Source organism: Lemur catta, chromosome 1, assembly GCF_020740605.2.
Source record: "Lemur catta isolate mLemCat1 chromosome 1, mLemCat1.pri, whole genome shotgun sequence".
Taxonomy (NCBI): domain Eukaryota; kingdom Metazoa; phylum Chordata; class Mammalia; order Primates; family Lemuridae; genus Lemur; species Lemur catta.
The window spans coordinates 13,994,368-14,020,407 of record NC_059128.1 but is presented as its reverse complement, the minus strand read 5'-3'; the positions used below and the strand labels follow the sequence as shown (position 1 = coordinate 14,020,407).

General features: G+C 33.9%; 1 protein-coding gene across 1 annotated transcript in view; it reads left to right on the top strand.

Moving 5' to 3' along the window:
* TTC8 (tetratricopeptide repeat domain 8) overlaps positions 1 to 26,040 on the top strand; it is a 47,328-nt gene that overhangs the window by 7,612 nt on the left and 13,676 nt on the right. Inside the window, exons 2-9 of the mRNA XM_045562215.1 lie at positions 5,454 to 5,574; positions 6,736 to 6,799; positions 6,908 to 7,064; positions 7,284 to 7,373; positions 9,694 to 9,738; positions 16,792 to 16,877; positions 19,974 to 20,061; positions 22,139 to 22,249. Of these exons, the coding sequence (XP_045418171.1) occupies positions 5,454 to 5,574; positions 6,736 to 6,799; positions 6,908 to 7,064; positions 7,284 to 7,373; positions 9,694 to 9,738; positions 16,792 to 16,877; positions 19,974 to 20,061; positions 22,139 to 22,249 (762 nt within the window). The remainder of the gene's footprint in view (positions 1 to 5,453; positions 5,575 to 6,735; positions 6,800 to 6,907; positions 7,065 to 7,283; positions 7,374 to 9,693; positions 9,739 to 16,791; positions 16,878 to 19,973; positions 20,062 to 22,138; positions 22,250 to 26,040) is intronic.

Sequence of the window (26,040 nt, the reverse complement as noted above, 5' to 3'; positions counted from 1 at the left end):
GGTATTCCTAACACTTTGGGAGGCCAAAGCTGGAGGATCACTTGAGGCTGGGAGTTTGAGATCAGCCTGGGCAACAGTGAGACCCCGTCTCTACAAAAAATATTTTAAAAATCAGCCAGGTGTGGTGGTGTGTGCCTGTAGTCCCTTTACTCAGGAGGCTGAGGCAGGAGGATCACTTGAACAGGAGTTTGAGGCTATAGTGAGCTATGATCATGCCACTGCATTCCTGGCTGGACAATAGAGTCAGATTCTGTCTCAAAAAACCAAAAAGTTTCATTATACGTAACCTAAACATTTGTACCCCCATAATATGCTGAAATAATAATAATAATAATAAAAACCAAAAAGATTCTAAATTATAAATAAAGGAATGTGGTTTTTGTGGTTTCTGTTCTCAGGAAATTTGGGAGATTTTAATTAAAATTAAATTAAAACATCAATAATTTGCATTGTAGGAATTGTTCTTTTTTGTGGGTTTTTTTTTTTTTTTTTTGGAGACAGGGTCTCTGTCACCCAGTCTAGAATGCAGTGGTGTCATCATAGCTCACTGCAACCTCAAGCTCTTGGGCTGGAACTATCCTCCAGCCTAAGCCTCCCAAGTAGCTAGGACTACAGGTGTGAGCCACTACATGTGGCTAATTTTTTTTATTATTTGTAGAGACGGTAGGGTGGGGCGGGGTGGGGGGGGGGGTCCTCTCTCTTAGGCCGGTCTCGAACTCCTGGCCTCAAGCAATACTCCCTCCTTGGCTTCCCAAAGTGGTTGGATTACAGGCATCACCTACTACACCTGGCTATAGGAATGGTTTTAAAACTGCTGTCAATGGCATTTAAAAAGTTTCAAACTAGCACAGAGGCTTCATGAAGAACCTGTATTTAGCATTACTTTTCTGTTCTGTTACTATAGACTTAATTATCTACTGGATAATGATCTAAAATGGAACAAGGCTGACTAGATTCTTTTGACCTCACTATTCACCTCACTATTCATACTTTTTGGGTTTCTTCTCTTTGCACATTTTCCCAACTTCAAAAGGAATGAGGCTTTGTAATAATAATTCAATATTTTGTGACTAAGTTTTTGTGTTCATAGAGTAGCAGAGTATCGATTGTTACTGATTCTTATGATGTCTAAATCAGGTCAGACAGACTGTTCCTTTGGTAGCCTTATTCTAAGAATAACTTAGGAAAATTGTTTCTAACATGCCTTAATCTACTGATCTTGCATTCTGTCTTAAGAGGACCCAAATACTTTAAACACGTTTTGCTCAGTCAGCAGAGTTTTTACCTCTTCATGTGTTTATTTTCATAAGTAAAATTGGATTAACGTCACAGAGGGTAGAACAAGTCAGTATCTTCCTGATGTTAGCTGGCAGGTATTTGCCTCAAGAGTAATGTCTGGGGGCAGGGCAAAGGCAACATATGTAAGCTAAATATTTGTATCCCCGTAATAATCTGGAAAAAATAATTTAAAAAAAAAGAGTAATGTCCTATAGACTCAGTATGTGACTGAGATGGGATTATGTTTCATAGATATAAAGGGAAATAGCTAATATGGTGATTATTCGTTTACATTGGGAGAATCTATATTTTTCCCTTAAAAAAATTCCTAAGCATCTATTCTTATTTTTATTGCTATGACAGTACTTACAACACATAGATGTTCAAATAAATTTGCATAAACTATTCTTTTGAACTGTATGGCCCTGCCATTTATTAGTAAGTTAAATATTTCTGATAAAACAAATTTATACTTTATATTCAGATTCAAGGGGAAGTTTGGGATTACTGTATGTGCTTTGCTATGCATTTTATTTTAATCACTGATTACTTTTAAACTTTTTTTGGGGGGGTTGTTTTTTTAAAACAGGCAGAGCCAAACATACTTGGCTTGCTTCCAAAATAAAAAAAAAATATTATTTTTTTAAAGCCAAAGCCCCATCTGCTGTTTTCATTAAAATCTCAAGAATTGTTCACATTGCCAGGAGCAGTTCTTTGAAAACAGTCTTTTGTTTAATCAAGCAGTGATATGTGATTTTCAAGGTCATTTTTTCTTAGGTCAGAAGAATCAGGAAGATTTATTTTCTCAAATACTGATAAAATTTAGAATTGAATAATAGTTTAAATAAATTTTATTATAGATCCTTAAGTATAAAAATTCACATTATATCTAGTTCTTAAGAATTAGATTTTAGAGGTTGAAACAAATATAAATATATCTTTTTGAAAAAGTAGATTCTTATGGAATAGAATTTTAAAAAGATGTTGCTTATTTAACTTTTGAAGTATTTATTCATTTGGCAGGGAAGAATAGTGGTTTTTCTGTTCTATGTTTTACTTAGCTTAATATAAAAATTTTGTACCTCTTTAATATTGAAGAGGTTAGTAGGGGAATGGATATCAAGAAGCATGATGGATTGGACTATGAAACAGTATGAACTTGAAAACAGTTAAAAATTAAATATGTGCATAGATAATTCATAACCAACTATATAAATGATAAATTATAAAATTATGAAAACTTGACTTTTAAAAAGTTGATTTATCTAGGACTCCAAATCATAATTAAGCTCCATTAGCTCCTCATTATCAGGATAAAAGTCCACATAGCTCACTGTGGCATACACCATCTATCATCTGGCCCCTACCTTTTTCTCCAGCTTCTTCTCTGACTACTCCCTCTGCTGAACCTGATTCTTCAACCATTCTCAACTCTTGTGGAGTTTCCAACTTGCCATAAGCCCTCTAGCTAGCCTGCCTTTGCTCTACTGTCTGCTGTGCCTGGCCACATTCTTCTCTTCGACCCTTCCTTCCACCCCCAGGCAGCTGGGCACCTTCTTCTGTTCTCGAGTAGCACACTTCTTTTTATTTTTTATTTTTGTTATTACATTTTTCCTATTACATAGAAATTCTTCCAGACTAGAACTAGGACTGTGATTTACTCGTCTTTGTATTTCTAGGACGTGGCATGCATGTAGGTTTTCCCTAATAATATGGGAATGAACCAGTGGAGCCTACCTCCTGCTTTACTGTTTCAACAGAAAGTGCTGCAGTCCTTCCTGTCCATCAGAGAGTGCTGAGCTAAGAATGCCCTTTTGAAAAATTAGAGCTGTCAGATACTTGTAAGGCATTTTGAACTGTGGAGATTTAAAATAAATCAGAATTCCTTATTTCCATCTTTGAAGTTAAATTAGACCATTTAACTTCAAGCCAGTGAGGCCTTCCCTGACCCCTGGGAATAGCTGTATAGATCTGGCGTCTTTCCTGATCTTTTATAAGTGAAAACATCAGATTGTTTCTATACTTTGATGACTCCCACAGTTAGATGCAGTTCCAATTGGAATTGACTATTTTTTTTTTTACAAGTAAATTAGTTCTTTGAGTCCATATTCTACTCATTCATTTGTGTTAAATTCACACATAACATTGGAAACATTTAATTAATAGTTACCTAATAAGAATCCAGCAAACCTCAACCAGAAAAGTCAAGCCCAAAGCCAATCACCTAACCAAATACAATTTCACTTTAGGAACCTAAATATATTGTGGGCAGCCTTGTTTATTCCCATTAAAATGAAAGCATGATGTTTTTCTTCTTAAAAAATTTCCATCCATGCATTCTAATTACTTTAGCCCACAAAAAGATCTCTACTTTTCAATTTATATAAAACCTATTTTCTCTACCACACTCTTGTCACCTACCATGCACCACTTTGCCTTGTCATTTAATCCAATCGGTGATACATTCAGGGAAATTAGGATCCATGTTTTAATATTCTCATATTTCCTGCTCAGAACCTAGCTCAATGCTATGTAATTAAGGGGTGCTTAATGAATATAGATTGACTGAATGAATCGAATGCATCTTGGGTTCTTCACTTGAGGACTTTCCAGATTCCTGTAGCTCTCGTCAGTTCCTCTCTCAGTCCCTTGGCCTTCATTCAACCTGCTTCACGCCAGATCCCTAGTAGCCTGAGCCCCAACCTCTGTCCACATTTCCCTTGCTGTTGCTTCCTCTAGGCCTGCAGTCCCCAACCCCGGGGCCACAGACCAGTACCTGTGTGTGGCCTGTTGGGAACTGGGCTGCACAGCAGGAGGTGAGCTCCACACACCAGGAGGTGAGCAGGTGGCAGTGGGTAAGCCAGCAAAGCTTCATCTGTATTTACAGTCGCTCCCCATGTTCACATCAACGCATAAGCTCTCCCTCCTGTCAGATCAGCTGGGACATTAGATTCTCAGGAGTGCGAACCCTACTGTAAACTGCGCATGCACGGAACTAGGTTAAGGCTCCTTATGAGAATCTAATGTCTGATGATCTGAGGTGGAGCTGAGGCGGTGATGCAAGTGCTGGGGAGCAGCTGCAAATACAGATTATCAAGAGCAGAGAGGTTTGACTGCACAAGAAATGTAATGTGCTTGAATCATCCCGAAACCATCCCCACCCCAGCCCCATCCGTGGAAATACGGTCTTCCGTGAAACCAATCCCTGGTGCCAAAAAGGTTGGGGACTGCGGCTCTAGGCCCTAAAGTTAGTTCTATGCTGCTGCTTTAAGAGTTGCCTTCTTCCCAAATCCTCCACAGGACATGAAGCTTTATTATTCTCTGCTTTTGTTCTGTAGTAAAGTAGAAAGGTAAAAATTTCTGATAAAGCAGTTTCATAATGTTTAACAAGAAATTGAATTGTGCACACCTTGACATTGAATTTTTCAAGCTAAGGCAAATTCCTTAATTGCCTTTTTCTTTTTTCCGCCTCATTATCTAGTAGGTTTTCTACTGACTAGATCACAAAGCAATCAGTGTTGTTTAGTTATTGTAAATCAAGAGAAATTGATTTTGGTTCAATGCAACCAACATTTCTTGAATACCTGTTATGTACAAAAACCATAGGCATCATGGAAAATTCAAGAGTGAACAAAGTATGAAAGTTTGCATTCTGGGGAAGGAAGGGCTAATATATGCTCAAATAATTGTAATATCTGTCAAATATGGTAAGTATATAATAATAGAGGTATAAAGAGAATACTCTGTGACAAAGACAGGAGGGTAGTAGGTATAGAATTGGAGTATCAGGAAGGCTTCATGAAGGACTTGGCCCTGAAGGAAGTGGGCAGAAAGAGCACTGTGGTTGTAACTTTATTCATTTATTTTCAAATTATTATTCCAGTAAAATTTTCTCTGAAGATCTTCTTTTATTTATAAAAAGGAATGTTAGAAGACTGTCAGATAATTGCTGTACTTTTATTTATTAGGTAATCAATATGTTGTTTCTTGATGAACAAATGACCTTGTCTTCTTGTATTAGTTTTTGACATGGCCCTTTAAATTAGAATAATCCATTAAGTGGTAAACATGTTTAGTAAAAAATGAAATAAAAATAAAGGATACCTATCTTCTGTAAGCTATGCAGCATTTCTCATGCTATTTTAATATATGTTTTATTTATCCATGGTTTTTAGGCAGCTTGGATTTTAAAAGCACGAGCACTAACTGAAATGGTATACGTAGATGAAATTGATATAGATCAGGAAGGAATTGCAGAAATGATTCTGGATGAAAATGCTATTGCTCAAGTTCCACGTAAGTATTGGTTTTTCAGTTAAGTTAATGAAGTGCCATTAGGAGGAGGAATAGTATATATACAAGAGGAATATGTATATAGGTTTATAAATATATCTCTATACTTTATAGACATATATATAAAACATTATATACATGAAACATGTATATACATGGGGAAAAAGACCACTACCTCAAGTAAATGGTTTCTATTCTGCCTTATAGTACAAAGGCTTTTTTCCCAAAACTCAGTTATATTATCTTAAACTTAAGGTATGAGATTTATATATAATAATTTTTCAATAAAAGCTATATTATGCATTGTAAAAACAATTTATAAAAATGCATTCTATTTGAACTGCTTGTCTGCTGTATCAGAAGATTGTTTATCTGGGAAGCATCCAAACAGCAGAAGTGTTCTAAAAGGATTTACAAAACCATAATCATTCAAAAACCTCATTCAATCATTGTAATCGAACATGACTTGCTCTGAGAGCCATCATGTGGGGTGATGAGGTGATATCCTGGGCTGACTGTCAATTGGGATTGTCAAAGGGGCCCAGTCCCCAGCTTGCAGATGTGGTGATACAAATGGTATTGCATAATAACCATGACATCTGTTGGTTTTAGTAATTTATTAGCTGTTACAGTTCTTAGTCATTTGTGTGTTTTGGAAGGTAATAGCTGTTTTAAAACTTCAAATGGAAATTGAGAAAAAAATATGTGTTTTATGTTAAATGTCTTTCTTCCTCATTATTTTGTTCTTTTAGAGTTAAAATATCTAAATTCTAGATATTGTATAAATGATCTTTTATTGGGAGAAGTTTGTGTGAAAAATAATTAAAGCAGAATAGAACCATTATTGCGAACTTTGGAGCCTGTCAGTCTTGAGTTTGAATCCCAGCTTTACTAATAGGTTGACTTGTTTACTTAATTCTGGAAATCTTTGTTAGATAGATTATTGCCACCTGCCTTACAGACTTACTTTAAAGATTAAATGTGATAACATAAGTAACATGATAGGTATTCATTAAATATTAGTCTCAAACACATTTCCCTAAAATACATTTCCTGTTATTGTCTTTTTCACCAGACGAACACAATTCTGAAACTTGTATTAGCTGACAGTTTTTACAGATTAATGAATAATATATAAATTGAATTTGCCATCTTTTCTCCTAGGCCCTGGAACATCTCTGAAACTCCCTGGAACTAATCAGACAGGAGGGCCTAGTCAAGCTGTCAGGTATGTACTTCTATTGCATATCCTCTGCCACTAAGTATTGACCAGACTGTATAAGAGTCTTTCCTTAACTGATCTTTTTTGTATTATAATAATTTATGATCTTTACAGGCCAATCACTCAAGCTGGCAGACCCATTACAGGCTTCCTTAGGCCCAGTACACAGAGTGGAAGGCCAGGCACTATGGAACAGGCCATCAGAACACCCAGAACTGCCTACACAGCCCGTCCTATCACCTCGTCGGGAAGATATGTCAGGCTGGGAACGGTAAATTCTGTCTGCTTTGATATAGCCTTATATTACCAAAGTAACTTTGGATTATGTTACATCATTTTCTACTATTATTATAGTGGAGAATTACATGGGAGATTTTTTAAGGCAATTCTTTTTATTTATGTTGCCTTTATAATTTTTATGTACATTAAACTTAATTTATGTTTCAACAGAAAGTTTCTGATTTCTTGTTCTATTGTGTTTCCCCCATAGGCTTCCATGCTTACAAGTCCTGATGGACCATTTATAAATTTATCTAGACTGAATTTAACAAAGTATTCCCAGAAACCTAAGTTGGCAAAGGTATGTACTTAAAATGATTTTAAGTTCTGGAGTAATGTTAGAAGTATGGTGATAATGACATTGTAAGAAATGGATAAAAATGTCCGAAAGAAAGGCCATGTCTTGATTGAAATGGAAATGTTTACTCAAATATGTAATATGTAATGTGTACTTTAATTTTACATATCGTAGTTTTTTAGTTAATTGAATTAAGGAAAATCAATCAGAAATAAAATACATAAACTATTATTTTAGGAAATTCTTTTTCCCTTGATAAAGAGCAGTAATTTGTAACAAAGAAAGCAGATATGCAGCATCATGTTCGTAGAACGAAACTTAAGAGGTCATCTATATGTGTGTGTATTTCTCTTTCAGCTTGGACTGTTCTCAGAAAAATAATTTTCTATCCTTGTAGGATTTTAGGACTATCAAAAGGATGATATGAAGTATGTCCTCCTAATTAGTAATTAATCAGACATCTCAATAAGAATTACTCAAGCCAGATAGTGGCAAGCCAGCTACATTAGTAATTATAACTACTCAGAGATTAAATATTCCTTTAAATTAAAGAGAAAATGAGAGGCAGAGGGAGAAAGAAGGAGAGGGAGGAGGGAGAAGGAGAGAGACAAAGGAAGGTGTCCATGACCTTTCCAGTATAAAAAACTCATGGGTGAGCTTGGAATAATTCAGAGATAGGAACACTTATCTTCTGGAAATTGTTAATACTATAGTTTAAGCCTAGTCCAGGTTTTTAGCTGAAATCTCTGTGAACTCTGTGCATAAGTGCTGAGCTCATTCCTAATCTTGGTTCTGATGGTGTTTAACATATGTATTTACTAAATAGCAAACACTCTAGGAAAAATAAAAATGGACACTAGCTCTACACACTTGAAGTTTAAATCCTAAAAAGAAATGCCATTTGGTAGACTTTAAAAAAAAAAATTCTTGTTTGATAACAATCCAATTAGCTTCATTTAGCAGAATTGTAAAGCTTTACTTCCCTTTCTTTTATGAGAGTGGAGTATTAAAAGCAACTCATATGGAATATCTGGTTCCCTACCTTTTGGGCCATTTACTTGAAGTCACTGGCTGGCTAGTTGATACCATTGCTATTTTTTAACCAGGGAGTACAGTCAATGAAGGCATTTTTCTCAATTAAATTAAGATGCATCCAGGACAGACCTGATCCGTTGCTAGATTTAGCCTGAACTAGATTTTATGCTTTTTTAGTGGGTCGTTGAAATAATGCCAGGTTTTTCTATCTCTGGCCCCCAACTTGCCTTGGCTCATCAGGGCTCATTTTTAATATTGCTTGGGGTGTCTATGCGTGGTAATTCTCTTAATGTTCTTTTCATGGTAGTGGTAGCACTTTATAAGAGACAAATGGAGGGACAGTTATAGGTTCTTTTTTTGTTTTTTAAATAAAGGCCTTGTCCTAATTTCTTTTTTTTTTTTTCTTTTATTGGTTGCTTCCAAGTCTTCTCTGTTAATAACCTTGATATCTTCCAGGGGCACTAGCCTCCTTGCAAGTGTAAAATAATGGTATTATGTAAAAAGGTAGTACCACCAAGAGGTAATCTAGTAAGTGCTTATTTATTCAGATGAGTTGAATGAAGTATTAAAAATATTGGTTCTCAGCCCTGGCTGTGCATTAAAATCTAGGGGCTTTGAAAAATATAATGCCAGGGCTTCACCATTCCTTCACCTCAGAGATTTTGATTTAATTGGTCTGGTCTGGGGCCCCCAGATGATTCCAAGGTATAGTTAGGGTGAGTAGCACCCTGTTAAAGAAACTTGAATATTCTCAGTCATAGAATTACTATAAATGCCATATAAAGAGAAATAGCTTTAAAAATTCAGCAAAAAAACACCCTGCTTTATACTTATTCTCTTTGTTTCAGAAGGAACTTCCAGATTTTCCATGTCTAAATTGTCATTAATATCATAATCATAATCACCATATCATATAGAGTGTAAAAAATTGGCCGAATCTGTTTTATGACAGTCCTAAAGTTAGTCTTTAAGAAATAAATAAATTTTTCATTTGTCTCTTTCTAATAATATAGTATGTTATGTGAAAAAAGTTCAATTTTTCTTTAAATTTCCAGTATGTATTCTGTAAAAATCAGAATCAGTTGTAAATAGCAATATTTAAAAATGAGTAAAAATGAGTGATTGTAACGAGGGATGGATAGACCCTTGCAAATCCCAGGCATTTTTGAGTATTTTGTTTTTTTAGTTCAATTCAGCTTTGACTTTTGATATAACAATAGAATGCTTTTGTTAAAATAAAATCTAAAAAAAAAATCTAATGTATTTTTGGCTTTTTTTTTCTTCACAGTCTTTGTTTGAGTATATCTTTCATCACGAAAATGATGTTAAGACTGTAAGTTTAGAATTCATGCTATTTCCTTCTATATTAATAGTAACTTTTCTGACTTTGGGAGTTTAGATTCTGAAATGTTCTATTTCTTACCTTATAAACAAATGAAATTATTAAAGATCAGAAAATTACTAATACTTTAAAATCTGTTCTCAGTTTAAGTGAGAAAATTTTTGTGTGTGTGTATATACATATATATATATATATATATATATATATATGTGATAAGAACTATGTCTGGTTCATAGGGTATGTATGTCTCCATTAAAAGGCAAGAAATAGATAATTGAGAATACTAAATAATATGCTTGTATCAAAGTTTAGTTTTTATACTAGTAGTTAGCATTGTTGATCCATTTTTTTCTTTAGTCCATATAGTGTGTTATATTTTTACTAATATGTGTATGTGGGTTTTTTTTTCAGTGTGCCCCTCTCCCCTACCTTTAACATTTTATGATCAAAGATTTCAAACATACAAAAATAGAGAGAATAGTATAATGAGCTCATATCACCCATCACCCAGATTTAACGATAATCAGCTATCTTGGTAGCCTCAACATAGAATTTTGAGATTATATGCATATGAATTCTCAAATTTATTTTGATTTTTACAGGCTTATGTACAAATGAGCAATAATCTTGCACTTTTGTCAAATCAAATGTAATTAATTCTGCAGTGTCTGATAGTATTTTTCCTCATTTTCTTATTAGTTTAGGAAAAAGCTTTATGTCTGTATATTTATTCAGGAAAATAAAAATGTTTTTGTCAATTGTGTTTTCTATGTGTTGGCCACTTTGCTATGTGTAACTAGAAGAATTAATAAAAATGTGATAATTTTTCCTGCCTTTACAAGCCATGTAATCTAGCTGAGGAAATAAAATTGACATAAATGAAACAATTAAAGAATACTTGCCAAACTGTGAAGTTGTTACCAAGTAGCAAGGGGAAAAATTCAGATGTTAGTAAAGATCCATAAAATATGTGGGATGTAATGGAACGTGAGAAAAAGAAATGTGAAGAAAAGGCAAAAACATAAGCAAGATATGGAATGAGAAATAAGTAGTCCTTATCCTCAAAAACAGAAGCACCAAAGAAACATTTTAAAAAAAGAGGTGACAGAACTTGATGATAGATTTGATATTGGGAACAAAAGAAAGAGACACAGGTCAAATCTACCTTCTAAGGATGCTATGGGAAGAATGATGGTTTTACAAACAGAAATAGGGTAATTAGGGAAGGAAGTCAGTTTGTAAATAAGCTGAATAATTCACCTGAAGGCGTTTTGGGTTTGAAATTATAATGCAAAAGGCTAAGTGGAGATACCATTGCATGTAGTGGGAGATACAGCATTAAAATCTAGGTGAGAGCCTGGGCCAGATACACAGCATATGGAAGTTATCTGTGATGAAGTGTTTGTGGATGTGGTCATCTAGAGAAAAAAGGAAACTAAGGTTGGAGCAATTAAGAAACCATGCACATTTCTGTAAATAAAAGTCAGCCATTTTTACTTAATGTAAAGCAGCTGGTCTGAGGCTTTCTGTGTGATGCTATATAAAATCATATATTCATACTGTCATTAAAAAGCATTCAAATACTATTCCATTTCATAAATGAGTAAATCTCTAATTACTTGAGTATCAGAAAGCTATACTCTTGTTTTTTGAAGATGAATTCATTTATTGAAGAGGCATCTACCCTTTCATCCAATATTTTTTTGAGCCAGTATAGTGTTCCAGGCATTGTTCTAGTCCTGAGATCAGAGTGAAACTGGCAGACAAAATTTCTGCTCTTTTAGAGATTCTATTCTGATTGAGCAAGGAATAGAAACAATAAACAAATTTAAAAATGTATAAAGTATCATGAGATAATAAGCAGTATAACAACAGATAAGGAAATAAGTAATTATATCTCTAATATGTGAAAGAGGAGGATCCTGTTTTGGATGGAGTGAGGGGTGGTCAGTGAAGTCCACTCTGAAAAGATTTAAACATTTAAATAGAGTCCTGAATGAAGGGGGATAGGAGCCATGTAGATATGTGTAGGAAGAGCATTTCAAAGTCCCTGAATAGAAGCATACTTGGGTTGTTTAAAGAACAGCAAGAAGGTCAATGTGGCTGGAATGAGGCCTGTGAGGGGGAAGAGTTGTAGGTGATGAGTTCAGAAACTAGACAGAGCATATGCCTTTTTGTAGATCATGGTGATGATGTCTTTTTAATAGATTCATCTTGAGGATGTCGTTCTACATCTTGAGATTTACAGTGTTGTTGAGGAATAAAAATCACATTGAAAAAAATCATAGGATTTATTCTCTACGCTACTGATCTTACAAAGATTCTAAGGACTATTAGACTTTAATAAGTTAATAAAAGCTTCACAAGCAATGTTAATTTTCAGGCATGGTTAGAAACTACTGCTGTAGAATATGGTAGTTTAAAAACCAATGGTTAATAGAAGGCTGTAATGGTAGGCCTTCTAATGTAGGGAAATAGAACTGAAGAACATCAGCAGGACTTGAAGGCCAGAGCTCCCAATAGAAAACTAACAAACAAGAGGAGCTATGTTTCCTGGCTTAATGAACGAAATCAGCAAATGAAGAGCAAAGAGACAACAAACATGATTCAAATGTATCTCAGTTACAAGGAAGTGATATTAAATACTATTAAGAACTGGATTCTCCACTTATAAATTTTATATTTTTATTAGGAACAGTGAAAGACTCTCTTAATACCCTGGAAACAAGCAATATTGAACAAAATTTTTGACTTTTTGAAATAGATCTTTATAATTCATTTACTGACACTGTTGAGAAAATTTGTTTAGGGACTTTCTTTTAGACATTTTTATCAATGAAGAATTTAAAGAATTTGAATTAACAAACAATAAAATATTGCATACATTTGGTTGGATTTATAAAACAATCACAAAGGAAAAAGACTTACTGAATCACGTATAATCTCTAGTGAACAGAAGCAAAACCAGAAATAAAAGAACAATAGAAGGGGGAAAAACGTACATTAAGTATAACTAAAAGATATTAGTGTTTGTCATGTATAAAAAAGTTTATCTTAATTTTTGAAAAACAAGCACATTAGAGATGTAATTTCTTACTAACAGCAAAAATGTAAAATATACAGGCTTTGGACCAATAATCTTATATTTATGAAATTAGAAAAAAAATTCTGGGGGAGAGTGCAGTAAACTGTTACATTACAGATGATGTAAATGGTACAACAATTTAGAAAACAATATGATAGTATAGAGTAAGTAGCAATGAACATATTTATTCAATTTGTTTCTGTAATTTCACTTCTCAGGAAATTTCAGGAAAAAGTTAAGTGCTATATTTGCAATGGTGTTCATTGTAGCATTAGATATAGCAGCAAAAATATTGGGAAAACAATCTAAATGTTCAATGATACAGGACAAGTTAGGTAAATTATAATAAATCACATGATGGAATTTTATGCAGCTATTGAAAATCTTAATTATAAAAACTAGGCAGAAACGTGAAGAATATTTATTTTATAATGTTAAGCCAAAAAGTATACCATTTAATGTGTTAAATAGAATTATAACTCTAAAAATTTATAAGAGATACTAGAAAGTATTTAAAAATGAAAATAGGAGGATTTTGAGGTTAAGATGTATTCATTCCATAAATATTTGTTGAATGCCTGCATTGTGCCAGCAACTTGGATTACAATAGTAAATAAAACAGCTATGCCTGATGGCACTAATGAAGATTAAGTCTATTTTTACCTTTATTTTCAAAATTTTCAATGATGTTATAGCAACTTTACATTTATAAATTTAATTATAAATTAGGGGCAATAATAAATTAAAATGCTATGATTGTACTCTGCTTGTCATTTTCATCTGCTTATCTTTAGTACACATACATTTTTGGTAGAACACAAAATAAAGCAATTTGTTTTGTTTTTATGTAGTGAAAAGTACAAATTGTTGGTTCCTCTGTTCCCATTTTATTTACTAATTCATTCATTGATTTATTAATTGATTGGTTTATTCTTTAAACAATAATGATTGAATGCATATGTATCGGTGCTAGGATGGGTGCTAGGAGTACTGAGTAGGACAGATGCCCTCTGTTTTCTTACTCTGTTATGGGCTTGCCACGTTATAGTGCTGTTATGGATCAGATTGTTCCATTAAAATGCCATTTTTGCTTCTACCGCAAATGTTATTTTCTGAATGGAAGAAAGATTTAGATAACAAGCCAATGCGTGCATTTTTATACCTTATGTATGTTTTGCAACTTCAGCTAGAAAAAGGAATTCTGTTTTTTAACATGCTTAAGAAATCAGAGGTGCTTTTATATTAAATACCTTGGATGGCTTCCAAATTTTTTAGATAAAGTAGGTCACACAAATACAGACAGTATTATAAACAAGTATAAAGAATACTGTGAAATGGTATTTAAATATTGAGAGAAAACAAAATTGATCTTCCTTGGAAGACTGTATTTCTGTCTTTAAGCTCTTAACGCTTTTCCCATTTCTAGGAGCAGTATTGACAACACCAGAGTGGCATGTGGGTTGGTGATTCTATATTTATCTACAGACAAATAGGGAAAGAGAATACTATAGATAACTATAGAGAATACTATGAAATGGTATTTAAATGTTAGCGAAAAGTAAAGTTGATCTACAGAAAACTGTATTTACTTCTTTTCCCCACTCTTTCCTTTTTGGACAATATTGGCAGTATTGACATAACTGAATGGCATGTAGGCTGGTCATTCTGGAATCTTTATTTCTACGTGTTCTTTAATTTCATTGTCCTTAAGTTGTCACAACCATTACGGTAGTGAAAGGGTGACTATTTTTTTAAAACTTAGATCTGCCAAGGTTCCTTCTGTTTTAGACTTTTATAAACTTATGGCTTTTTAAAATTATATTCTCGGCCTTCATTAATATCTGATATTGGTTTTATTAATTATTCAAAGATCCTTAAATTTAAATACATAGTCATTTATTTTAAAAAATTGGGAAAGACTTTAAAAGACATATGGTTCTGTCACCACTTTAAAATTTTGAAATGTTAATAGCTTTTGATTATGAATCTTATTACTATGATAGTTTTGTTTGATTCTTAAGGAATTTTCAACAGAGATCAGAAACAAAAAATATAATTAATTCAATCAACAAATAATTCTTGAGTGCCTCTTACAGGCATAGCAACATTCCAGAACAACAGCAGAAATGTTAAAGAAGGGTATCTGTGCTCAGGGAGCTTAAGGGCCATTTGAAATTGTCACAAATGTTTTTCTCCAGTGTAGCATGAGTCTTCATATGAAGAATGATCATTAAAATGTAATTTTTTTAAACCATATTCTTCTGTGTCAATAATTTATGTTAATATCCTTGATTAGATTAGCACAAACATGCATCCTCCATATGAAGACTTGTTTTAGGACCATATCTGAAAATAAAGCAGTAGTCATAATGTGCACTGAATCTCATACCCTTGGTAAGTTAGAATATGTAAAAAAGTTTTGAATGACTTTTTTTCCGAAAAAAATTGAAGGTCCGTTCATATTAAACAGGAGAGTAAATATGATCTATTTGCTGAAATAGGTATTTATAAAAATTAAGTTAAAATTAATATGTTCAGATATTTACATGCATGCCTGAATTGGATGATTGAAAATATATTTTCCTAGTATTTGCAGAGATAATGCTAATTGAAGTTATGCTCTTCTCATTTTTTTTTTTTTTTTTTTGCTTTTTAAAATTTCTGGCTGCTCCTGCCCCCTCCCCACTGAAAAATAAGCATATGAAAGTACTGTGTGTGGCTTGTTTTTAATTTCCGTAGCTTTCAAGTAGAGATGTTGATTTTTCAAGTCCATTAGAGGCTCAGCATGGTGTCACCATTCCTTTATAAGTAGTTTGCATATTTAGAGGTCTCCCCTAGAGCAAGAGAAGATGGAGGACACAAGGAAAAGTAATTAATTTTGCAGCAGGAGATTCAAGGAACTCTTCTCATATTCATTTCAGAAAAGAGTTAATATTAAGAAGTGGACAATAATCTGGGATGAATTTTGAGATAACAGAACTGAAAATCTAAGAGTGACTTTAACTAGGCTGTTGGATATCACGATGGATATTAACACTGGCTAAAGAATAAAAAATTTTCAACCTTGAGAGAAAGATAATAAGTATTCTAAAAGATCAGAATTCTCTTTGAACTAATAACCCCAACTTCTATTCATCAGATCTTTATTTGAGCTTCAAATTTGTATAAAGACTGATTTGCTTTCCCCCTTTTCAAAAACGGTTTCCACTTCGTCTGTATGAAATCCTAATTCCTATTTAGTTATCGCTTGTCTGGTCTTGAATAAACACTAGAAGGAACAAGCTAGAGGATATTAAAGATACAGGGTAAACAGATGTAAAATATGACAGCAATTGAAGAAAAGATCTTTTTCAGTCTGCAGCAAAGGGAAGTCTGACCCTTAGAATTACTGAAATTTATGGTGATATCAGAAAAATGGAATGATGGTTGTTGAAGATTGCAGTTACCCAAATACCACAAGTCCTTTCACTCTTTTTCATGATCCCATTTCCTAATCATTTTCTCTATCTGCTTACTTGATTTTTCTCTATGTTTCTACATCTGTCTTTAAAGTGGGGGCTGCAATTGTATCTGGCTTACACACCAAAGGTTTGACTGCCACTGAGTTTGGAGGGATTTTGAATCATCAGACAGCAGATAAGTAAGTGGTGGTGAGGGCAAAATGTATGCATTTTTATTATCAATTTTGTGTCTTGTATATTAAAATTATATTCAGATATATTGTACATCTGCTTCTCTTTGATCAGTGTTTCTGTCTCATCTGCTGTTAGCCCTCTGGTCTGGAACTGATTAGGGAAAATTAGTGGGGCCATCTGGAAACATGAGCAACTTGAGTTTCAGTCTGATTTCTAATACACGTTTTGATTGATGATAATTATATGGTTTATTTCATTAATTATTTTTGTGACTGTTTATTGTTAGAAAAGAAAATACTGATCTAAAATGAATTGTTTTCAAAGGCTTTGGATCTGGCTGCCCTTTCCACAGAGCATTCTCAGTACAAGGACTGGTGGTGGAAAGTGCAGATTGGAAAATGTTACTACAGGTAAAATTTGTATTATTTGTGAAGAGCTTAGAAGTGACAATATATATATTTCAGAATCTCAAATTGGTATATATGTTTGTGTGTATATATTATATATATGTCTATATTTTTTGATAGATTTCCTCATGGAGAAGTAAGAACTGTGTCTTTGGCTTACTTGAGAAAGCATTTACTTAACAATCACATGGTAGCAATAAGAACCTCTAGAATAATAAAAGTTTAGAGCTGGGATGGGGAAGCATTGAGACCATAAGGCCCAACTCCCCTTTCCAGATTAGGAAGCTGAGGCCAGAGAGTGTCTGTGATTTGCATTAGGAGCTACTTAGTAACAGACCTGGGACTAGAACAGAGTCTGCTAATTTCTAGTCCTGTTCTCTTGGCGATAAAGTCTTTTTGTTTACACTGATTTCTCACATCTGTAAAGCACTTTGCAGTTAAAAGATAGTTCATATGTTACATCGTCTCTCTTAAATCTCATAGCACCTTGGAGATATTACTAGTTACTATTTTTAATCCTTTCCCAGATGAGAAAAAGTGAACCTCACAAAGATAAAGTGACTTGTCCAAATTCACATAGCTATTAAGTGGCAGAGCAAGAATGTGAACTCAGCTTTCTGATGCCAGTTCTCCTAAAATTTCCGCAATTCCATATTTTTTCGATAGGACCTAAATATTCCGACATTCACTTAATTGTTTCAGTATATTTTAAAGCAAATTAACTGAGAGATCAGAAAAGCTGTAATTAATTTTATGGATATTTATATAGCAACTCTTAATAGCAAATAAGATCTGAAACTTGTTGCTGATATTGAAATGCATTTAGAGCATTTGGAAAAATAGAGACAAATGAACAATTATATTTTATAAAAGTAAATTATTTTATTGCTCAAAAATAAGGTAGATTTTGGTTACTGTGAGCACTCTTCAATATTTATGAACTTTGTCATTCAAACACTGCAAGGAAAAGGAAGAATAAAAATGGAATAAAGAGGATGTTTATTGTTCTGCTTTTGAAATTAAGACTACTTTCCATTTACATATTTCACATAGAACTCTAAAGTATTTTTTTCCTGCTGCTAGATGGAGGAAGTGTTTTATGCTAAAAGGTAATTTTAGACCATTACAACATTAAATTCTTATGAGTATGATTGCTGGAGACAAATTTTGAAATCTTGAGCTTCCAAGCAAAACCTTCAGAGATCTTTAGTAATTAAAGGAACACACAACTCTCATTCCTTTTGCCATCCATTTATGATGGCATTTAAAAGCATGCACCTTGTCATATTAAATTATCATTCTTCTCTGTTATTGAATACCTGCTTATCATTATTATATATCTGTATTCATTCATTCACACATTCATTCATTCACTCAGTAAAATATTTAATGAGCAGCTACAGGTACTAGGGTTACAAAGATTTATTAGATCGTCCCTTATTTGAAATGATTTAAATAGCATGGGGGAGAGATGACAGGAAATAATTATAGGTTGAGTATCCCTTATCTAAAATGCTTGGGACCAGAAGTGTTTTGGATTTTGCATTTTTTTGGATTTTGGAATATTTATTTTCATATACCTAATGAAATCTCTTGGGGATGAGACCCAAGTCTAAACACTTTTTTTGAACATGGCTTACTCCATTTTCTTTGCAAAAGAATCCATGTGGTAAATCCCTCTTTGATAGTACTAGAAGAAGTTATTTCTTGAGGATGCAATAATAAAAAACATATGGTTCATATTTTCTTCCTTTCCTTGGCTTCCATATAGCTCAGTCAGTATCTCTGGTTTCATTTTCATTTGTTTTTTAATTTGTTTTTCCTTCCATCTTAATTTTTTAAAAAATATTCTGTGTTCATATTCTTGCTCTATATGTATCTTTTTATTGTAATTTCTTTTCAATCATTTTTGGAGAGAGGCAAGTTATTAGATAAAAATATACAGACTCTCATGTAATTTGCATTCACAGAATTCAGTGACTTTGAGTCATAGGTTTAGGACTTGCATGTTCAGTTGATGTTGTGTACAGAGATATGTTGTTTTTAAGAATTTTAGAGATCTTTGATGACATTTTATAAATACTTTTTGTGAAGTCTGTGGGACCTTTGAAGAGGTAGGGGCTTCTGCCACATCACAAATCTTCTAACTTTAGGCTAATCTTTTGGGATCACTTTTAATCACTATAATCCCAAGGCCTCCAAAAGCTATTTGGGTATCATATCAGCCACACCAATGCTTGAGGTTCAGGTTATGAAAAATAATCAAAGCTATTTTTTAAGCCTTTAAATGAAAGTAGCACAATGGAACATATTGTATGTCATTCTGATTTTATTTCACAAAATAAAATGTTATTGTATCTAAGTAGCTCTTAGATGGCTAGAAATGAGTAGTTATGAGAAAGCCTGACAGGTCTATTAAGGACAGGCTGAATGAAAACTGTGTACTTTACTGCCTGATTTAGTGGGAACAAAATGTTTCGTGGGCAGAAGAGGCAGGGACTGACATCAGGACAGTCATATTTAGGCAAGAAGCAAATCTCAGATTCATAGACTAGGACAATCAGTATTAGATACCTAATAAAGGAAAAGAAAAAAAGATTTCTTAGAATAATAAAATGGTATAGTTATATTACTCAAGTGGTAATTATTATATCAAAATAAGGATAGCTTTTAAAATGGGCTTTTGTCTCAGAGCAGATGTTTTCAAGGAAATGTCATCCTTCAGTACTTCCAGTAAAATGGAGACTCTAAGCGTTTATTCAGGTCACTTGCCATATGTCCCCCTGATCATAATAAGCTCTTTGGGTGGTGAACTGATGTGACCTGGCTTACTGGCAGCTATTAGTCTTAGTCCCGCTGTGACTAGGCTTCAGACAGACTCGTTATACACCATTTGGGGTTAGAAGCTGGTCAATATGGGAGCTAGGCAACTTATTGGTAAACAATATAAACATATATGTTAATACCTGTGAGTATATGCGACATTGCCTTCTTTGGTACATGCTTACTCTTATAGATGTAATTTGTCTCTATTCATATCCTCAGAGTATGATGTAGTATTTATTTTTAATATCTAATTTTTAAAATTGCTGTTCTTAGGTTAGGAATGTATCGTGAAGCAGAAAAACAGTTTAAATCAGCCCTGAAGCAGCAGGAAATGGTAGATACATTTCTCTACTTGGCAAAAGTAAGTAAATCTTTTAAATTTAAGTGAAATCTGTCTTCTCAGAATAAATGTTTCAATTCTGGCCATTGCATGGGGAGAGTTAACAGTTTCTTCAGGAATATTTGACAAGTTACTATGCTGAGATTTAAATTCTTTTTCTTTAGCAAAGGAAAAAGTGAGAATATATGCAGGGTCTCAGAAAATTGATTACCATGAAAAATGAGAAAACCCCTTTAAAAGATTGCCCATTAGGACAGAAGAAAATACCACAGGCTCACTACCCCATAGGAAAAAGGCCCCAGAGAGGCCTTTTCTGCAGCACATTTATTTGTCTACTACCTGAGCAGGTTGTAGAGAACAGGGACCATGTTTATGTAGGTCCTTAATTATCCAGCTCTGCCATAATAATAAAAATAATACTTCCCTTTTATTGAGCACCTGCTCAGTGTAAAGCATTTTATCATGTATCTTACATATGCAGTTTAAGTTAACCCTTGCAATAATCCTGCAAGGTGGGTTTTGTCGTTTGCCTTAGAGTAGGTTTTTAGGGTCATTTGGCTGTTAAAAGTCAGCTTTCAAATCCAGATCTTTCTAACTCCAGAGCCTATTCGCGGCCACATAGTGCCACCCGTAGCCACAGCTGAAGTGACAGGCCACCTAGAATTTTCAGTATTGGAGTAAAGTTATTTCTTGACTCACACCAAAGCTACTTTGAAAGAAAAACATGTGATGAAGTGGTGGTTATGACATCATTTTGCTGTATCTTTTAGAGTTTTTTAAATTAAAAAATGTAGTAAAGGATATTCAAGAGAAGATGAGATATAAAAGGAAGGGCTACTCATTCCTATATATGGTAATAAAAATTATACTAAAAACAAACAAAATGAAAATTATACTATATAAATTTACTGTGCTGGTCTTAGTATGTTTATAGCAGTTTTCAAAAATGTTTGAAACTATCTGGTATCTAAGTTTACCTTCCATATATTATATATTAAGCTTAAATTCTTGAAGTTTCTAAGCACAGTAAACTTTAGAAAGAGACAGCTTGAAATTAAGCCTCAGGTCATACTATTTGACTATCATCTTCTTAATTATCATTTACCATGTGGTTGAAAAAAATGTGCTTGGTATTTTAACTATTGTTAAATACATGGTTTCACCTATTTTTTCATAAGTTGATTTTCTAAATCCATTATTGCCTTACATGACTATATAGAAGTAAAATTTACATGTTTCCTTCATTGTGTGAATGGATGGTTGCTATGTAATAGAGATCAAGCAGATTGTAGGAATGACATTGTTTCTTAAAATTTTTAATTCTTAATTTAAAAATTATTAAATATTTTATTACTTAGCATATCAATTATATTGTTTATTATATTTTAAAAAGAAGTTCAGAAGTGTGTAAGGTAAACATTGAAAAGTGTTTTATCCATACCTTTCCCTCTAATCTCAAACTTTAGCGGTAAATACTATAAACAGTTTTCTCTCATATCCATTGGGGCCTTTTCAAAGCACAACCTGACTGTTTAGAAAGTAGGTCCAAGATCCTGAAGAAAAGTGTCATAGTCCTATGTTTCCATACGTAAAATCATAATTCTCTGTTTTAGAAATTGCTGTTAAGCATATAGGTTATCCATGCTAATGTTCTAATTGCTGACGAAGTGGAAGCCATCAAGTGCTAAATTGCCCGATATCTCACAAACCTGTATGCCCTCTGTTTTGAAGGGGGCTTTTCCAAACCCACCCTCTTCACTGCTGCTCTTTCTCAGACCTTGTTCCATGGGTCATTCCCTCTTTCTCCACCATCCTCAACTTCAGTCTTCTAATTGGTTCCTTAATGCCAGCCTGTAGACATACTCATCATGTCTGTTCTTTCCTAAAAAGATTTTACCTTGATCTTTATCTAATTACTGCTCAATTTCTGTGACAATAGTAAGCTCACAATAAGCTTCATACACAACAAGGGGAGACAAAACTATAACATCATTATTAGAAATTTTCTTGAACATTTGTTACTAATCGATAAACTTGTCATAACAAATACTATTATTTTAAGAACTGATACTTTTATTGAAATGTGTCATGCTTTTAGGTTTACATCTCATTGGATCAACCTGTGACTGCTTTAAATCTTTTCAAACAAGGTTTAGATAAGTTTCCAGGAGAAGTAACCCTGCTCTGTGGAATTGCCAGAATCTACGAGGTAAGGTTCATATTATTGTTATTATTTTTTTATTGATATATAGTGGTTGTACATATTTTTTTGGGCACATGTAATATTTTAATGCCTGTATACAGTGTGTAATGATCAAATTAGGTGATATCCATCACGTCAAATATTTATCTTTTCTTTGTGTTGGGAACATTACAATTCTTCTCTTGTAGCTATTTTGAAATATATAATAAATTATTAACTATAATTTCCTTATTGTACCATCAAGTGCTAGAACTTAATCCTTCTATCTAACTGTATTTTTATACCCCTTAACTAACTTCTCTTCATCCTCCCACCCCCATTGCCTACCCAGCCTCTGGTAACCACCATTCTACTCTCTACCTCCATGAGATCCACTTTTTTAGCTCTCACATATGAGTGAGAACATGTGATACTTGCCTTTATGTGCCTGGTCTATTTGACATAACATAATGACCTCTAGTTCCACCCAAGTTGCTGCAATAATAGGATTTCATTCTTTTTCATGGATGAATAATATTTCATTGTGTATGTATACCACATTTTCTTTATCCATTCATCTGTCAGTGGACGTTTAGGTTGATTCTGTATCTTGGTTATCATGAATAGTGCTGCAATAAACATGGGAGTACAGATGTCTCTTTGATATACTGATTTTCATTCTTTTGGATACATACCCAGCAGTGGGATTGCCGGATCGTATAGTAGTTCTATTGTCAGCTTTTTGAGGAGGCTTCATACTGTTTTCCATAATGGCTGTACTACTTCACATTCCCAACAACAGTGTATGAGCGTTTTCCTTTCTTCACGTCCTCACCAGCATTTGTTATTTTTTGTTGTTTTGATAATAGTGATTCTAACTGGGTGAGATGATATCTTATTGTAGTTTTGATTTGTATTTTCCTGATGATTAGTAATGTTGATTGAGCATTTTTTCATATATCTGTTGGCCATTTGTATGTCTTCTTTTGAGAAATATCTGTTCAAATCTTTTGCCCATTTTTAAAATGGATTATTTGTTTTTTTGCTATTTTGTTTGTGCTCCTTATATATTCTGGTTATTAATCCCTCGTCAGATGAATTTACAAATATTTTCTCTCATTCTGTAGGTTGTGTCTTCACTTTGTTGATTGCTTCCTCTGCTCTGCAGAGGCTTTTTAGCTTGATATAATCCCAAATGTCTGTTTTTGGTTTGGTTGCCTATGCTTTTTGAGGTCTTACACAAAAAAATCTCTGTCCAGACCAATGTCCTGGAGCGTTTCCCCTATGTTTTCTTCTAATAGTTTCATAGTTTCGGGTCTTAGATTTAAATCTTTAATCCATTTTTATTTTATTTTATTTTTGTGTATGGTGAGAGATAGGGGTCTAGTTTTATCTTCATCATATAGTTATCCAGTTTTCCCAGCACCGTTTATTGAAAAGACTTTCCTTTCCCCATTGTATGTTCTTGGTGCCTTTGTCAACGATGAGTTGATTTAAATGTGTGGATTTATGTCTGGGTCCTCATGCTGATTTGATTAGTATAGCTTAGTAGTATATTTTGAAGTCAGATAGTGTGACGCCTCCAGCTTTGTTCTTTTTGCTTAGGATTCTTTTAGCTATTCTGGGTCTTTTTTGGTTCCATGTGAATTTTAGGATTGTTTTTTCTATTTCTGTGAAGAGTGTCATTGGTATTAATATTTTGTTAGGGATTGTCATTGAGGTTATGTGCCATTTAAGTAAGCTCATAGTCCCTTGGGGTCCTACTAAGGAGAACAATTTATAAAATTATAAAATATTTACTGTGGTTTACCAGTAAAATAAGAGATTTTAATGTATATATTTAGTCAAACTAAGTTTTTATTACAAAGTATTTCAGACACACAGAAGAGTATAGAGAGTAGTATAAGATAGGGATTTAAATTATTTTCCCTGATGGATAACCTATTGTCTGTGCTCATTTATTGATTCTTTCCCGAGGTTTGTAGTGTCAAATGTCAATTTTTTCTCTATATGGTGGATATGTTTTGGAACTTTCTATTCTGTTCCACTGGACTGTTTGTCCACCCTTGTGCCAATATTATGCCACCTTAATTATTATAGCTTTATAATACTATCTGGTAGAGCTCATCATTATCAGGAGTGTCTTGGCTATTTTGACCTTTTCCTTATTCTTATAAATTTTAGAGTCATGTTGTCAAATTCCGTGAAAAGTCCCATTGATATATCTTTCCTGCTGTCTAATTGCTATAGCTTTACAATAATTCCTGATATCAGGTCAGGTAAATTCTACCACTTTGTTCTTCATGGTTGGTTATTCTTGGCCCTTTGCTCTTCCATACTGATTTTAGGATGGACCTATCAAGAACCGTTAAAAAACCCTGCAGGCATATTGATTAGAATATATTGAATACATAATTGATGGAAGGTGGGTGGGCTGCCATTCTTCCCATTCTCAGTCATGATATAACGCTCCCATTTACTTAGATCTTCTTTTTTGTCCTTTAATGAATATTTTGTAATTATCTCCAGAAAGACGATGTGTGTAGGGGGGAAGTCCCCCAGACTACCCTGAGATTCAGAGATTTACTAGGACTTCCAGTACTCAGTATGCAGTTGTACTTATGGTTAAGATTTATTAGAGCAAAAATATAAAAAGCAAAATCAGTAAAGGGAAAAGGCTCACGGGGAAAAGTTCAGAACCAATCAGGTGCAAGCTTCTAAGAGTCCTCTCCGAGTGGAGTCTCACAGGACACAACTCTTCCAGCAACAAGTTGTGACAACTCATGAGAAGTGATGTCTACCAGGGATGCTCGTTAGAAACTCGGTATCCAAGGTTACTACTGGAGCTGGTCATATAGACATGCTCTGCCTATCATGTTACCAAAGTTCCAGAATCCCAGAAGTAAGCAGGTGTTCAGCACAAACCACACTGTCTATAAAACAGTTTAGGTGTAGCAAGCCATTGTTACCATTTGGAGAAAGTTTTATATCAATATAAGTAACTACCCAAGTTCTCAGATGCAGGCCTTTCTAAGAATAGTCGTCTCAGGCTGCTTTGTTTACGTATTTTTTGCACAGTTGTATTGCTAGGTATGACTGAATGGAATCCTTATTTTTTTCCCCTTGTATTTTCTATTTGATTATTTCTGGTGATATAGTTTGGATATTTGTTCTGTCCAAATCTCATGTGGAAATTTGACCTCCAGTGTTGGAGGTGGGGCTGAGTGGGAGGTGTTTGGGTCATGGGGGCAGACCCCTTCGTGAGTGGCTTGGTGCCTTCCCCATGGTAATGTGTGAGTTCTTGCTCTATTAGTTCACACGAGAGCTGGTTGCTTAAAAGAGCGTGGGCACCCCCCTTCTCTCTCTTGCTCCCTCTTGCTCCCTCTCTTGCCATGTGACACACCTGCTCCCACTTCACCTTTTGCCTTGATTGGAAGCTTCCTGAGGCCCTCACCAGAAGCAGATGCTGACTCCATGCTTCTTGTACAGCCTGCAGAGCTGTGAGCCAAATAAACCACTTTTCTTCACAAATTACCCAGTCTCAGGTATTCCTTTAGAGCAAAGCAAAACTAAGACATGGTGAATAGGAATGCATTGCTTTTTATAGTTGATTTGATACTAGCAACTCTAAATTTTAAGACCTTGTCCATAGGTCTCTTTGATATTCTAAGTAAATAAAATAATTATCATCAGCAAATATAGACAGTTTTCATCTTTTCATTTCAATTATTTTACTGCTTTTTAAAAATATATCTTATTGCTTAGGACTTCCAATATAATATGGAACAGAAGCATCTCGGTTCTCTTTAAATTCTTTG